Source organism: Poecilia reticulata, linkage group LG13 (genome assembly GCF_000633615.1).
Source record: "Poecilia reticulata strain Guanapo linkage group LG13, Guppy_female_1.0+MT, whole genome shotgun sequence".
Classification (NCBI taxonomy): Eukaryota; Metazoa; Chordata; class Actinopteri; order Cyprinodontiformes; family Poeciliidae; genus Poecilia; species Poecilia reticulata.
The window spans coordinates 24,473,095-24,488,023 of NC_024343.1; the positions used below are offsets into that span (position 1 = coordinate 24,473,095).

General features: G+C 37.8%; 1 protein-coding gene and 1 long non-coding RNA gene across 4 annotated transcripts in view; both read right to left on the bottom strand.

The window, feature by feature from the left end:
* LOC103474907 (solute carrier family 12 member 9) overlaps positions 1–8,244 on the bottom strand; it is a 63,375-nt gene extending 55,131 nt beyond the window's left edge. The window contains exons 1-5 of the mRNA XM_008426179.2: positions 7,644–8,244; positions 4,485–4,619; positions 3,446–3,583; positions 2,732–3,049; positions 593–700 (exon numbers count right to left, since the gene is read on the bottom strand). Of these exons, the coding sequence (XP_008424401.1) occupies positions 593–700; positions 2,732–3,049; positions 3,446–3,583; positions 4,485–4,619; positions 7,644–7,863 (919 nt within the window). The 5' untranslated portion in view covers positions 7,864–8,244. The remainder of the gene's footprint in view (positions 1–592; positions 701–2,731; positions 3,050–3,445; positions 3,584–4,484; positions 4,620–7,643) is intronic.
* Positions 8,245–8,864: 620 nt separating this feature from the next.
* The window catches only part of LOC108166797 (uncharacterized), a 13,152-nt gene continuing 7,087 nt past the window's right edge, over positions 8,865–14,929 (bottom strand). For 2 of the 3 annotated variants that reach the window (XR_001777183.1, XR_001777181.1), the window contains 2 exons: positions 13,465–13,623; positions 8,867–12,068 (listed from right to left, as the gene is read on the bottom strand). This is a non-coding gene — a long non-coding RNA (uncharacterized LOC108166797). Of the gene's footprint in view, positions 12,069–13,464; positions 13,624–14,929 lie in introns of all 3 variants that reach the window. The other variant, XR_001777182.1, reaches the window with a different exon arrangement.

Consider the following 14,929-nt stretch of genomic DNA (forward strand, 5'->3'; position numbering starts at 1 on the left):
ACACGTATTAAAAAAACCGACCGCTATCAAATTTTATTTCACCCAAAGACATTTAAATAGTTTTTCCATTAAATTGTTGACATTCTTTACATTAAGTTTATGAAGACGTATGCATTTCCACCTGTTAAACCTTATTTAAGAAAAAATAAGCAGGAAAAAATCCAATGTGGAAAATAAATTGAGACATGGAAGGAAAAAAAATATTATTCCATCCTTATTCATCAGACATGGCGGGGAAGTGGGGGGGTCGATTGATTGTCGATCAAGAATATTTCATAATGTTCTAGAGCCAAATATGAGGCTAACCTCAACTGACTAAGTGATTGTTTTGGCACAGTGATGTGACCCATTCAATGATGAGACTAATAAGTTAATGATCTGCTTCTGAGTTCAGAAATACTCTGCAAATAAGGGGATAAAAAGTATGCAAGTATTGTTCATCTTTGATTGGATTCGTCTTTGTTGTCCTCTAGGATAAAATGGAAATAGCCTTTATCATTAAAGATAATTCTATTAGAAATGAAAGCGGTCTTATTTTTGTAGATGACCGATTCCTCCACAGATAATCAGGCTATGACATGACCACACCTACCTGATATATTAGAGCCTGTCATGATGCCAGTGCAGCCGTTGAACATCACAGCAAATACGGTGGCGAAGGACATCATCTTCCCAGTGGTGTAGTCTTCAACGTAGCCAGCTGGAAGAAGAAATACCAGTAAGTCACTGTAGTTCTGCTTCTATCATCATGATCAGTAAGTTTAACTTGGTTTGATGGCAGACAAAGCTCTGCAATCCTCTGGATATAAAACTTAATCTCTGCAAGTCTCTGAACAAGTAACCCTCTTCAAACTTTTCTGTTGAGTGCAGCATCAGCAATCATGTTTTACTAGTAAAAATCTAATTTCACTCCCGCAAAAGTTCATACAGGAATATATTCTGTTCTTTCATTCATGTATGAAAAAATGTTTGTATATTGTTGCTCACTCTGATAAGGTTGAGGTTAATCTTAGCTCAATGGCTTAGATTTGAACTAATTCAGTCCTTTTGTGTGCATTGTTGATTCATTTTTATAAACAAGACCCTTTATCTTCTTTACATTTAGCTAACTAGTTCTCTCTATAAAAATACAGGGTTTAAATAAACCATCCATCCATCCATCCATCCATTTTCTTCCGCTTATCCGGGGTCGGGTCGCGGGGGCATCAGCTTCAGAAGGGAGGCCCAGACTTCCCTCTCCCCAGCCACTTCTTCCAGCTCCTCCGGGGGAACCCCAAGGCTTTCCCAGGCCAGCCGAGAGACATAGTCCCTCCAGCGTGTCCTGGGTCTTCCCCGAGGTCTCCTCCTGGTGGGACGTGCCCGGAACACCTCACCAGGGAGGCGTCCAGGAGGCATCCTGACCAGATGCCCGAGCCACCTCAACTGGCTCCTCTCGACGTGGAGGAGCAGCGGCTCTACTCTGAGTCCCTCCCGGATGACCGAGTTTCTCACCCTATCTCTAAGGGAGAGCTCAGCCACCCTGCGGAGGAAGCCCATTTCGGCCGCTTGTATTAAATAAACATGATACATTTTACAATGCTCACTGAAATCATGAAACGGTAATGTGTATGCATTGCTTCTGTAAACAGCTGGTAAAGTGAATCAGGATTATTGTATATATGTGTGTGTGCGTGCATGCGTGCAGATAGTTTTCATGAGTACAGGCCTGAGTTACAAGCAATTAGCTCAGTAATGTGCTTGAAATTAAATCCTCTCAAACCGTTTTGTTCGTTTTGTAGGAATAAGAATCCAAAGAACATCATGTCAAACATGAGTCAAATATGTTTTGATCTTCCAGGAAGTGTAGGCAAAACGCCTTCTGCTCTTTCCTGTCTGGTCTGCAGGGGGAAAACCAGTTCAGATCCTAGAAGTTTATATGACTGCCAATAATCATCAGAGTTAAAGGGGTTTTAAGCCCATAATACTCATTATTCCTGCTCTGGTGTAAGTATACAGCCTGTGGACAGCAGGCTCAGTTTAAAAGAGGAAAACATTCACTTTTTAAAATACCTTATGAAATAAAGAACGTAGGCCACATTAAAACAAAAATGGCTTTAAAATGTTTTAGAGGATGTCTTTAAGCTTCTGAATCACCAATCAGTGTTTAATGGTCATATGCGCTGCCACTGATCAGATGTCAACGTTAGTAAAACTCTATATTTAAACCCACAAATGAGCTGATGGTCTCAGAGCTTATGAAGCTACTGCGTGAACAAACCCTCACTTCCTTTTTCCCTTGTTTCACAAGAACATCTGCTGCCATCATGATGCATAAAAAGAACAGGCTCGATCTTAAGTAATAATTAGAGATGCATCTAAAAATCCAACTGGAAATAGCTGGTTTTAGGCTTTACCAACAGGAATCTGCATTTTGTCAGAAAAATAAATAAACAAATTGAATATCTAAGTTTCAAAGTTTAAGAGAAATTCTGTTTAATTACAGAGCTGTGTAACACCCATGGGCACCTGATTACTTAAAAATATATATTTAGCATTTTGCTATAATTATTTTATCATTATTAATTCATGCCCAGAAAGTGAAAAAAATATTTGAGGAATATTCAAAATTGTCAAAAATTTGTATTAGCAAATAAAAATCATTCATTTTAAAGTGGCCACAAAATAATATACTTGGCAGAAAAAATAAAAAATAAAAAAATCAAGGCTTTCTATTCTAGTCACTCAATCTTACCGTGCAGATTTCCCAGCAGTGTTTCCAGCTTGAATCCAGTAAAATTAGCCGTGGTGGGATACACAGGGCCCGTCCCGTTGGACGGCTTGAAGGGGCTTGGCAACAGGACCACTCTAGGTCGCACAACAAAGAAGCTGATGAAGATCATGATCAGAACCAAGATGACCACCAGGAAGATGACGAAAGTGGCCTTGGCGTAGATGTGGGCTCCGACCAGGCATACTAAGAGGCACAGCAAGAGGATAGCGGTGCCGTACAGCAGGGACCACCAGTAACCTGACGGCAGGACCTGCTGTGGACTGGGAACCACGGTTGGATCTAAAATGAAACATGAGAGGAAATGTAATGACTAGGAAGCTTTGATTTGAACAACAAAAGGAATCCCAGATAGTTTCTGCCTCATGTTTTCCCACAGTCTTTCACCTGTGTTAGGGCTGTTGCAAAAAGCAATAAATCAATTAGTCGCATGATAAATTAAAACAAACATAATAATTTCCATATGCATGATTTATCGGTGTTCTCAATTCTCCATCTCTTTCTACCAAAACTGGATGACAACAATCTTCAGTCTGGTGCTTTGGTCTCAACCAGCCCTTTTTTTTTTTTGGGAGGACAACTTTCTTTATAGAGACTTCATTATTAAAGTAATAACTTTTAATACTTTGGCAGGACATGATACAGATAAATACACAAATCAAGAAATCCTCAATTTACCTTCTGGTATTCCAAAGGTGCCCATTATGGCTTCAACCAGACCCAGCACAAAGAGGGCGCTGCCGCACACGTTAGCAAAGAAGAACATGATGCCGATGCTGCCACCAAACTCAGGACCCAGAGCTCGGCTGATCATGTCTGTGCCTCAAGTTAGGGCAAAGTACATGGCATTTAAAACAAACTCATGAACTGATGTGAAATATTTGCAGCATTTGAAAGGGGTAAGCTTGGCTTACCCCTTTCAAAATACCCCATTTTAAGTGCATTTAAATGCACTTAAAATGGGAAAAGCTATTGGCCAACTTTAGCAATAATAACCAGGTCATAATAAACCAATTTGTTTTATTTTGTATGAACTGAAGTATAAATTTACTTATTGTATTTTGATGTTTTGCAAAACCTGAATTTGGAATATATTAAAGAAACCTCAGGTAATTCACAACCTTTATACTAAATCATGTGCTTCCTTCCCTTGGTTTTATGCTAAAGCAAACTATAAGTCTAATTTTGACTTTCAGCTTAAAGAAACACTTCCCACCTTGTCGTCAAACAGCTGTAGATGCAAATCTGACTAAAACAAGATGTGTTAATGAACGTTGTTGAAAAGTTGTAAAATGTTGCAAACAGTCCAAACCTAATGCTGGGCAGTGATATCAGAGCGTGAGCATGTTTAAGCATATATGATTTTTGTGTGATTTAAGCAGCAGTGACCAATTATAGTCTCAAACTGTGAAAAGCTACTCAGATACTAAAAAAGGTTAATTTCTGTTTTTTAATCTTTTCCAGCTTGACACTTTACCTTCAGCTGGAAAGTAATCAAGCTGACTGTCCACAGAACATTAAAGCAAACAAAAGTTGAAATACATCTGATTTATACTTTTCCAGTGGTTAGAAATGTATTGTGCGACAGACAGCACTGGTTTGAAACAGAGACCCTGATTTTTTCTATACCTTGACTGTTGACAGTGATAATGGCGCTACAAATGACTGTCACATGCAGAAGGTCATATGATGATGCTTGTGTGTGTGAACAGGATACAATAGGCTCCTCCAGCGTCCAGCGCTCCATTGGTGGAGATTGCGCACACCGACAGAACAGTCATCGAGATGATGAAGTAGGCCACCACAAACATGAGGATAGCTTGGTACAAACCAGCCTGTCCCACCACAAACCCTGGGGAAAAAAAAACAGAAACAAGTAAATTAAAGTAGTAGATTGGTGCCTGGGTGAAAGCAGAACCATAAACTGGAGCAGAGTGGAAAGAGGCTGACAATGAAAGGATTCCTGGGAAGTGCCAGCGTTACAGGAGGATGTGGGTTTTTTAAGGCGTCATGAAAGTACGATTAGCTAACATATCACATCTATTTGTTCAACAGATGTCTGTCCATGGCTTTAAACTCTAGATGACATTTCAAACAGTTTTCAAAGAATTAAAAAGTGAAAATAAAAAAAAAATAATAAAAAGCCTTCAGTTTAAATGGCTCACCACAACGTTTCACTTTCTGTAAAAATGAAACTGGAATATCACATGCTGGGAGAGATTCCAGCTTCTGCATTGTCTGTATACATTGTGACAATCTGCTGCTCTGGTTAGATGAATCAGCTGAATTAGTTCCAGTGCTAAACTGGTGCTGTTTTCTTAGCATCAGCTCTTTGTGTCCATGCTGTCTTATGTGACCACATTTGTATTGATTAAAAGTTTAGTTTGACGCTATTGTTGATCATAGATCTGCCTGCAGCAGAAATTAATCTCGGTTTTTTTTTGGAAACCAATGTCATTTTTGGAGAGGTGGAGTCAGTCATGCCGTCTGTTTTAGCTGATTTATCAATTGAAAATGCTGGAGTCAGTAGAATATAGTGCTATGTTAGCTGAAAGCCTGTTCTGTGGGGATTCATCCAAAAAATAAAGAGTTTTAGACTTGAACTGATATTCCAGTTTTCCAGAATTCCTGATTCTGATCAGAGATTATCTGTTAGCCATTGTGACGCATTTATAAATACTGCTTGTTGTTTAGAACTGCGTCAATAAATGAGACTGGAGATGTTTGCTTATAGGAATACTGAGATAAATAAAAAGTAGAATAATATAACTACTAATTACTAAATAAGCCATTAACACTCACATAAGGCCATTGTACCAAGGTTACTCTACAGATATGTAAACCTTATGCAAACCACGGTGGTGGAAAAACCCAAATACACAGGAAATTGTTCTCATGGAAAGTTGAAAGGAGAGATGATTGATCATCTGTGGCAGAAAGTTCAGATATCAATTATGTTTTTTTCATTTTTAAAAGTTGCTTCTTTCAGCCAAATAGGGCCGACATCGTACCACCATGTTTGCAACGTAGATATATTGTTATCTGGAACATAAAACCAATTTGAAATCTCTTTAGTCTGAAGAACAAGGAGTTAGTGCCTCAACAAAACAAAAAAAAATCAATTACATAAGTTATAGGCTAAAATACCCAAATAATCAGTGGACGTAAATGAACCTAAGACAACCAATTCTGTCTTGTACTTTTCCAAATTGAAACATTTGTCAAATTTGTCCTACTGATCAATGCTGTGAATCTCATCGAGCTGGACGTCACATCAGTCACTTTGAACTGCGTCGCAAACAAACAAATTATCCACATTAAAGCACCATTCCTCCACTTATCTTTGATCAGCAACTAGCAGCATGTTTCGGCCATCAGTCAGAATCACTGTGATACAAACCCAAGTCCCACCAGGAAACAAAGTTTGCTTTGTTCCTTTAAGAGCTCAAATTTTAAGCTCAATTGAGATAAACTCAACTTGCGAAGCATCTGCATGTTCTGGTGGTACATCCAGGTCAGGACAAGAGACACTTTGTCAAACCGTTAAATTTACAGTAGTTTCACATCCACACTGAAACCACTCACAGTTCCTGTGCAATCTTACACTTTAACTTGAGATTACAATGTCTAACGTCTTCAACCAACAGCTACATATGCCCATGTGAGTGACCATTGCTCAGCAGCTGACAACTCACGAGACTGAGAGGGGGACTGGGAGGGGCACTGGGAGGACAGGAGATGAGAATACTGAAAGAGAGTTAAAACTTATAGGAAACAAAAAAAAATCAGAAAGAAAAGCAGAAGTGAAAAGTGAGGAGAGAAGATGAAGTTGGTTTTGAAAAGTTGATTTGTTGTTCTGCAAATTCAACTGTGTTCTCTGCAGCAGCAGCATGGATTTTATGGGCTTGAATAATTTCTAGTTTAGTCAAATTACTGGAAAAGGAGAACTTGTATCTCACTGATTACAATCAGACATTAATTCCTCACGGTACCAAAACCCAAACCTGAGTTACGAGAGTGTCACTTTCACAGCATAAAGTCGAGACAGTCTCTGTTTGCTGATGAATTATTAGTGCACTTTCAAAAGCTGTAGTTTACAGGGATAATTCGGATTTTTTTTAAGTGAGGTTTCTTTAAAAGATTAAGTAGTTCATCTTTTAACTAGCAGTTGGCGCTGCCATTTTAAATGCTGACTTCTTGAATTTAAAGGCTAGGAGCACATCTAGTTTGAGGGAAACCGTCTTAAAACAACTCCAGTCTTAAATGTCATAGCAGTTTAATAAGGAAACAGTGTTTTTGAACTCTTAAACCATTGACATGTTTGCGTTATTTACACGGAAGTCAATGATTATTTAGGTAAGAAATTGGAATTGGAGGCAGTGCACCTCTGCTATCTTCCTGTGTGAAACACAGATGCAACATATGAAGCAATTCCATATACGGGTATAGAAAAGCGACGCATAGAAAAGATGTTATCGACACTAATAATAGTTAGTAATGCCTTAAAGGTGTAGCATGATATTTTTTCTGAATTATGGCGCTGCCAACAAAAGGACCTCAGAAATATCGGAGCACAATTGCAAAAATGAAGGGAGTTGTAGCACAGCGCACCATTTGGAAAGCAGCATTTGTTTTTACATTTAAGTTCACAATAATTAGTTAATACAAAAAAGAGGAAGTCATTTTGGACTTTGGAAAGAACCACAAACAGATTACAGAAACGAGTTGTGTTGAGTGGAAATTATAAATGCTTAACCCTAAAACGATTCCCAAAACTACTACGAACAACCACAGAAGTAGTAAAATATATAAACTGTGCATACTACTTGTACAGAAAGTGAAATAGAGCGTAGTGATTTCTGCTGCCACCACTCACCTATTCTGAGGAAGACCACTACGCTGAACATTGACAGCAGAGTGGGGACCACCACACCGAAGAACACCGACAGCTTCTTGGGCTGCCCCTTTGGTGAGGAAGTGAGCCGTGGGCTTCCCGGGAGCTCCTCCGGGGCCAGGCTGGCAGGAGCCGACCGCGGCTCGGACTCATTGACGCTGGTGACGAGGCGGTAGTTCAGGAGAGGAGTCCGCTCCGTCATTGCGAACAAAAACAAGTGCTCGCTTTAGGGCGACTCGAACTTTAAAAAGTAACCCGGATAAATTTAGGGACGGCCAAATCGCTGTATTTTGTCAGGACAACTCAAGAGTTTGTAAATAAATGCTTGCGATGGATGAAGAAAAAAGCTGTAGAATTGACGCGTCCTGATTGTCAGCCGCTTCAGATGCAAGTTCAGTAGCTACATAGCAAAACAGACAAGTGCTTCGGTCAATAAGTTAAAAAACATTGAGCGTGTTTGGCACTGATGCACAAACTTCCATCGTTTATCAATAAAATGTTAGATAAAAACCCCGGCAGGATACCTGCGCGTGGCCATTGCAGTTCTGTGTTATTTCTCTGATTACGCGGATTAGAGTATCATGTGATGCCGCAATGTCAATGCGTGCCTCTGCTGCAAACTTCCGTTTTACCCTTTCACAATAAAAGCAATTACTTTTTTCATAAGAGCAAAACAATTTATCACCTTAGACATACATACATCGGTCAGGCAGAGCTTTATGAACATTAAAAAGTGACATCAAAAACACTGTTTATTTCTTCACAATAGCATCTAATGATGAATTAGATTGGACTGAACATCCTGTCAATACATACTGTGTATTAGAAGCAGGAAATATGTGCAAGTACCTCAGGATACATCCCAGGTATCCTGAGGTACTTGGGGAAATTTGTTGGAATTTCCCCCCAAATTCCAACAAAATGCTGCAAACTGCTAAACAAAAACAGCGCAATGCCCATATTGTATATATATATATATATATATATATATGTATACAGTGTATTTATACACACACTTCTGTTTTTCCACGGGTTGTGGGCAAATTATTTTGTTGCTATTCTCTTGCAATCTGGGTGTGGGAGTTCTTTCACACTATTCCCTGACTGTTGTGGGATGCTTCAGCGGGATTATGTGCCATCCCAAGATGCAAACATGATTTAGGAATAAACAACACCTAATGTGAGTTGTTAACTTGGCTTGCAGATTCCCAAGACCTCAATATAACTTCTCTGGGATCAGCTGGATCAGAGCATTCCACCTTCCAAACCAAAATGATCTGCTGCTGACCTCTTGATGCTAGATAAAAACACACCTCCAAATGTCTTGTGGGGTCTGTGCTTCAGTAGTATTTATCTAAATTGCACCAGTCACAGATATTAAAACCACAAAGTGCTTCACAAATATAACTATAATCCACAGTTGATAAAGAGGAGGAGTGGGAAGAGGGCAATGATTTTATAAAACTTTGCAAAACAAAAAAACAGTAAAGAGTTTACAAGAGCCATGTACGGTTATATCTTATTTTATTTTTTTTAATGCAAAACTTCCTGTTTAATTCTATCTAACTTTACTTTCGTACTTGGGTTTTCCTGGGATTTCCTGCTTTCACACTTTCCAGCCTGTTGCTTTCGGTCATATGATGAAGTTAGTCGGGCCAATAGGAGGGTTACAATGATAAACGTACTTGCTGACATTTTTTTTTTTTTAAATATCAAAATAAAAGTCCACATTGATTTCTCTTTTTAATTTCTAAAGCTTTTATTTTGAAAAATTCGCGTTCTTTCAACGCTAATAAAGAAAGTGATGATCCAAGTGATACAGAAGAAGGGTTCATGTCCAGTTCAAATAGTCCAAAGTCCTCGTCAGTAAATAAATAACACATAAATCTGTAAGTGTTTGTGAAACACAGCCTTTTAACGTTTGCAAGCCGTACACACTCAGCTGCATTTCACATATATACAATATTTTAGGATTAATTTCAAAGTAAAATTGATAAATTATTTTTCATATCCAGGCATGTTCTTGATCGCTTTCCCATGATCTAAGTTATAATACGTTCGACTTATATGTACAGATACAGAATAAATGTTTTTGTTCACATTTTTCAGCTATATATACTTCACATTTGACTTTCACCTCGTTATGAACTTTGAGAAAACATTCGCTTTTACACTTTAAACTGCATATTACATTGATCATTTGAAGATTAAAGTAATTTGTGTTCTTTAAAAAAACATAAGATCTTCATCAGAGTGCAATTAATGTGATTAAATGTCAACCCTTTTGCAAACAGTGATGAAGATGATTAATATTTTGAGTCTAAATCTGACCACTTGCATTTCTTATCTAGCACCTACAGAGGGCGCTAAACTCTCAGTTTGAATTGTACAGTATATTACAATAGCTTTAAACTGCAAGGTTAAAAGGGTCTGCAAAAGCACATTCAGGAAGGTTTGGTCATTAAAGCACTCACAGTTTAAGGGGGGCATCACATAATAAACCAAGAGAACCACAATCCTTTCAGATTAGTTTCCATGAGACTGAGGCCACACTAACAACCTATAAGTGAAAGTTTGGCTGCACTATGAGCTGATTGTGCAATATATGGTTAAAGTAAATATTGAAGCTGGTTTAAGGATCAGATACACTACTCTAGCTTCAGGGCAGCCTGTCAGTCTAAGTTCAGTCTTGAATTCTAAAACAATAGTTTGTTTGTCTTTCGCACCTTTGTAGAAACCACAGTGAGTGCTAGCTCTGGGATCCCGTTCTTCTGAGCCAATGTATATACGCGTGTACTAGGGTTGTTATCGTACATTTACTCATGAGACAAGACAGGAGGATTTTACCTATATTTCTGAGAAAACTGCGCATATTGGGGTAAATCAGGAAGCATTTTTGTGAATTTGTAAGCAGTGTTTAAAAAATAATTCAGTTCAAGTTTAAAAAAACTATGAAAAGTGCAATCTGTGGAGGTCATATTAGCAAAAGGTTTCCAATGTGTTGTGTGTATTTTCAAATGTTTTATGAATATAATTAAGCTGTACTTTTGATAGGCCCCTCTTCAGTGTAGAATTATAAAGTTTTGCCAAAGATAATCAAATCCACTAAATATTCTTTAAACTGTAAGAAGTACACCCACATTTTAGCACTAATAGGAACATGCAAATTAAGTGAAAACTTTACAGTCATTGTCCAGTTGGGGTTTAAGGCTTAGCAGGCTTACACTATGCAATATGCGAGGGGCAACTATAACCCACTCTCTCACAAATGAACAATACAAAACTTATTCAGGTAAAAACTGACAGGTCATTTTTTTGTGACGCTCCCATTGCGATGCCGCCCTTGTTGGTGAGCCATAGCATCTATATTAAAAGCTAATGTTTCATTAAACAGGGTGTGAACGGCTACTTTTGTCTATATGAATACTTGTAATGGGCATTTCCCGTTTTACTGTTCCCATTGTTGTTTAATGTAGGAAAAGTTTGTGGAACTTAACTAGTGCTAACAATTTGATATCTTGTATTAATTTAACATTTCCTGCAACATAATTTAATTCAGTTTTCGAATGCTAAAATATTGTTGTTCTAAGACATTTCAGTGAACATATTATTTCAGTATTTGAGTAGAAAATCTAGCATGATGTGCTGTCATTCATTGTTTATCTTAGCTTATAGCTGCTACATCTGCAGCTGTAACCTACAGATATAGCTTAGGAAAGCCCGCTTCTCCGCAAACTTGTGACTGGGATGCAATAGCTCATTCATAACTGAACCACACAAATAAAATGAAATAAAAAAAAAAGTCTGTGCATCCCTCATTTGCTCTGTTGCAAATATTAGCATGGTGATATATAAAATAAATTCTGAAATTGCATTTCCTAGATTCAGGATTTGTAGTTGCTGCCAAATGGAAGTTCGTCACATATTGTTGAGATCCAGCAAATCATCGCTGGCTCCAAAAAAACCAGCATCCTCAATCCCAAATGTAGAAACCAATGCTGTGAAACAGCAATCCATAGAAGAGCATCTGATGTCCCAATAAATATGAATGTCCTCATTATGCAGCCCATGATACAGTTCTGCTAACTTGGTTTGTAGTTCTTCGTCGTTGACTGTAGCTTGATTCCTATAGGTCCATTCCAAGTGCTTTTGCGTCTTTGTCACCATGACGCATCCTCTGGCTTCAATGAGTCGAATCTGGTCCGAGGTAACACAGTTATACAATTAGGGTCCTTTTGGTTCAAGCTGCCTTACACTCCTTTTCTTGTTATGGCTGCACTCAACTTCCAAAGCAACATTTTTCAGCTTCTTTTTGACTAGTGTGCTGTATCTGTCCCAGATTTCACTAAGTTTCTGTGTTCTGTCCCATGTTTGAGGCAAAGCTGGAGGAGGCAAAGGGCCGTTTTTCTGTAAGAAAGCAACGATACATAAGATATTACAATGTAGCACATGTTCAAACAGCTTATAGTTTTATACTAAGATAATGCAAATTAATAACATGAGAAAATGAATGTATGTCATTATACCAGTATTATGTTATGTGTTTTTTTTTTGTAGTTGTAAAGGAGAGTTAAGCTTTCATGCAACAAAAAAATGCATCAAAATGCCACTTCCAGTGATGTAGAGGTTTGAAAAAACAATAAACAACCAGTTACAAACATATATGGGCAGTTTCACAATTTTATCATCAAGTTTCTACTCCTTTGCCAGCAGCACCTGTTCAAATACAGCAAACAATAGTACAGCTAATGCTATGTTCTCCAAAGCAATGCTAGAATATTTTGTCTGTGTTAAACACTCCACTTGTATCCTCAAATCTGGTAACATACAGATTTACAAAGCAGCCATAGACCTAGAACGCATCACTGTGCCAGTACCACGATGAAAACATAGCAGCTCAAAGCATTTAAGGATAACAGAAAATCAGGTTTTCCTTGCTGTTGTCGAGGCAAAGAATAGTCCAGAGAAGAAGCCTAAATGATGAATCACCAACGAAGAAGGTGTTTTAAAACATATCATTATCCACTTGTGGTCTTTGGATCAGTTTATGAATTCTTTACCAATGATACAGTGGCAGGAAAGGTTGGGCAATAACTGCTCTATCAAGTGATCCACAATGAGTTTTGAGTACATAAGTACATTAAATTCAGCTTAAGATGTTGCTCTGTTGTTTACAGACAGTACTTTCATTCAGAGTTATGCTTCATGGTAATCAATATTACTCATGATTTCCTTTGGACTTTAAAAAAAGTAGTGTTTTTAACTCAGCAACTACTAAAGGATTTATATTTCCAATGGTTTTCTCTTTTTGGAGATTGCGAAGGTCTAGAACGGAGTCTTGCACAGGTATTCGTATCCTTTGAACCTTTTTACATTTTGTCACATTATGGACTTCAATCTATGTTGTTGATATTTTATGTGAAAGACCAACACAAAGTGCTGCATTTCTGTCAAAGGGAAAGAAGATAATCTATGTTTTTTGAGTCTTTGTGATTATTTCAAATAAATATAAATCTGCTTTTCTAGTACGGATGTGAGTACAAATAAACATCCATACTTTTCAGGTTTTTATTTAACAAAAAAAAGGTAGAATTCCTAGAAGTATAACTAATAAAAATAGGATAATTCCTTCCCCACAATGTCACAATTGCCTTTGTTTTTTATATAAAATCCTTATGGATTTCTTAGAAGCTAGTTGTTGTGACATGGCAAAAAGTGAGAAAAATTCAAGGTATGCCCATATATTGCTGAAATCTTTCACAAAAGATATGTTCATGGAACGGCAAGATGTTTTGAGCTGTACCTGTGGTTGCTCTTTGAGAATCATCACGTACTGCTTAATACTGTGAGCAAAATTATTCAGGAAATCCTCACAGTCCGCGCTGGTTTGATTACTAAGATGTTTGACGGTTTCTTGGAATGCCTGGAAGTTCTGCAGCACATCAGACAGTTTTTCCTGAAACTAGACAAACAAATGTACATACAGCTGTCACAATGCTGCAACAAAATCAATAATTTACAAAGTTTTCAGATTTTGTTTCACATGTTCATATTCCGAACTGTGCAGGGTGTACCCCATGACTCACCCAATGACAACTGGTTATATAGACACCAACGCTGTTCACTGTATAAATGAGCAGGCTAGCACAGATGTGCCAGCTAGCATTGATAGACCCAACAAATCTTTAAATGGGAGAAAATGTGAGCTTTTTCCTCAATAAATAATGGACCAATTCTAAGATAAGCAAAAAGAACAAGAGCAAATTCTGATCTGCCTGCATGGCTACACAGTTGAAATGCTGTTTACCTGTAGCCTGATACCACAAAGTCAAAATCGGGAAACAATTATCATATCTCACCAACCAACAGTGCGTGAACTGATTACAACTTCTGATTTAATACCTACGTTGGCAGCCTCCACCGCACCTTTGTCTGCCAGTTAATGTTCTGCCTCAGTTGTGCATGCTACGCTTGGTTTGTTTATTAAGAACCTAATTTATGACTCATTTGAACTTCAGTTCAACTAAACACCATGAATGACTGAAACGTTTTTCTTCCTTGTTTTGTTGATGTTTTGTATTAGAATCTGTTCCTGCAAAATTATAGTATATAATTATAAGATGCAAAATTGAAGCTGACAAAATATAAAGGAAACAGAGAAGGCATAACGTCATGGCAACCATCCTGATAATTTCCACAAGACTTCTAAAATTGTGACATAGTAACTTCCAACAAAACGGAAGCTACTATGCCTGCTTTACGTGAAGCAGGTTTGTTTGTTCAGCACACGGTGTGTAGAAATTCCCAAGGAAGTATTATGTGCAAAATTAACATCCAAACGTAGGGAAAGCCTCAAGATAGCAAAACATTGTCCCAAGCTTCACACCACCTGTGCAGTTTTCCCCTCTTCTGATTCTGCGCCCAGAGAAGTGGCGCACGTGCACCCAGTCATCCGTGTGATGTTAGATTCATCAGATCATAATACATCATTCATTCATTTTTGATCCAGTTGATATAAATTTGTTATAAAAGTATTACTGATTGCACTTTAAAAATTAGGTATCTTTATGTTATTAAAGGTAAAGTTTAAACAGTAGTGATTTCTGTCAAGTTGTCATAAAAAAGACATTTTGAATAATGTCAACTTTGTATTAAAAGTGTCATAATTTACTGAATGACGCTTTATGACAACAGTCATAAATATTCATGAAGGCTTATTCATGTTCATGACAGGAGTTATGTCATGTTTATGACAGTGTCATGTCAGT